The sequence below is a fragment of the Frankliniella occidentalis genome, unplaced genomic scaffold (assembly GCF_000697945.3).
Source record: "Frankliniella occidentalis isolate FOCC.00 unplaced genomic scaffold, Focc_3.1 Scaffold2897, whole genome shotgun sequence".
In the NCBI taxonomy this organism is placed as follows: domain Eukaryota; kingdom Metazoa; phylum Arthropoda; class Insecta; order Thysanoptera; family Thripidae; genus Frankliniella; species Frankliniella occidentalis.
The window spans coordinates 6,682-8,414 of NW_026269969.1; the positions used below are offsets into that span (position 1 = coordinate 6,682).

Consider the following 1,733-nt stretch of genomic DNA (forward strand, 5'->3'; position numbering starts at 1 on the left):
CACCGGACCTTCACCCCCCCCTTCCCCTCCCTTTCTACTTCTCTTTTCCCCCGATCCCTGCTGGGCTAGGGTAGAGCAGCTACTCAATACCAGTCCATGCGTAAACGCCAGGAGCACACTGAGACCCCTCAATCCCTCCCCTCACCTGGAAACCCCCAGCGACCAGCCCCGCGGGTTTGGGACATTTTCCGCCCGCCCCGCAAGGCCAGAAACAATCCGTACCTTATCCACGGTCGATTCTCCACAGAACAGTCTACGAACCTGTGTTGTCCCCTGCCTCCATCTGCAGGTGCTCCAGGTGGCGGGACAGCTGGGGCAGCCGCAACCGGAGCAGGTCCCTGAACACGGCCATGTCCACGGACAGGCCGCGCAGGTTGTTGGCGAAGTAGCTCTCCGGGAGCACGCCCTCGATCAGGTAGATCATCACCTGTAAAACCAGCAGGCGAGGTCAGCACATACGCCACACTGTCTGCCGCGCCACCATCGGGACCCTCACTTTGATCTCGGAAAGCACTCGCTGTTTGTATTTATTTTGAGCTGCAGGGCAGGCGATCGCGACGCGGCGTAAAAAAAAACATGACAAATAATGTAAAAATAAAACAGCGAGCGGGCGGCAGAGCAGAGCGACAGATCCTTCCACAACAACACAGCACATCACAAAGCCTCCCGTGTGTCTAACGCTGCCCCCTCCCCCCTAAAACAAAGGGGAAAAAACATCCCGCGCTTCGCAAATCCATCCAACGGCCAGCATATGGCCCACTGACGCAACGGTAACGGCGTTACGCTGAGCTCTCGTAACGCCGGCGCGCAGTCGTCGTCAGCGCATGGAATTAATTCACTAATTAAACGTGAGTGGCGGCGGAGCAATCGTCATAACAATCACGCAGCTGCGGCTCCGCTGGCTCCGCTGGCTCCGCCGCCGCGGGCACTCCACGTCAGGGGCAGAAACGCATAGCGGCGACTGTAACCCCACAATGTGAAGCGTGAAGCGGGGAACTAAAAAGTAAGGCGAGAGGTACATAAACGGGAAAAGAGAGGTGTAAAGAGAGAGAGGTAGAAAAAGAACACACGTACACACACACACACACACACACACACACACACACAACACGAGTTGTTACCTTGACGGAGTCGGGCTCGTTGCGGTCCATGACCTGCAGGATGAGGGCGGCCAGCATGTTGAAGCCCTGGCAGTAGCCCACCGCCTTGTTCCAGCGTGCGTACGCGAGCAGCACGCGCTTGAGCACGGCCTGGTTGGACTGGCCGCAGAACATGCTGCAGCCCGTGCGGTGCAGGTCCTGCGCGAAGAGAGAGACAGAGAGAGTCCAGCGTCAGTCACATGGCTGATGCAGGAGAGGAAAAGAAGAGCCAAGACAAAAAGGGGTCTAAAATAAGATGCAGTATAAAAACTTCAATAATGTGTTTTTAAATGGGGAAAATGTAACACATTTTGTAAGGGATTGTCCATAGAAAGTTCGTCCGTTTTTATCGGAACCATTCGACAAAATTACGGGAGCTCGGCGCCTGCGAGACCTGGGATAGGCCAGCCCGCAGTACACGTGTGCACTGAAGATAAGATGTTGCCTATCTAACAGGCGCTATGAGTGCTTGCACAGGCAGGCTGAACTCGTCAGGTTTGCCACGGCGACTGACGGAGGTACTTTCTGGGTGATCCCTAAAACTTAATTTGGGGAAGTATGCCTTGGTCCGTGCAGGCTCCCCCAGCACCCCCC

The 1,733-nt window shown here is 55.9% G+C and overlaps 1 protein-coding gene across 1 annotated transcript in view; it reads right to left on the minus strand.

The window, feature by feature from the left end:
* LOC113210516 (uncharacterized) overlaps positions 1–1,328 on the minus strand; it is a gene marked incomplete at its 5' end in the record, with an annotated part of 7,451 nt that extends 6,123 nt beyond the window's left edge. Inside the window, 2 exons of the mRNA XM_052276421.1 lie at positions 262–427; positions 1,122–1,328. Of these exons, the coding sequence (XP_052132381.1) occupies positions 262–427; positions 1,122–1,328 (373 nt within the window). The remainder of the gene's footprint in view (positions 1–261; positions 428–1,121) is intronic.
* Between the last annotated feature and the right edge of the window lie 405 nt (positions 1,329–1,733).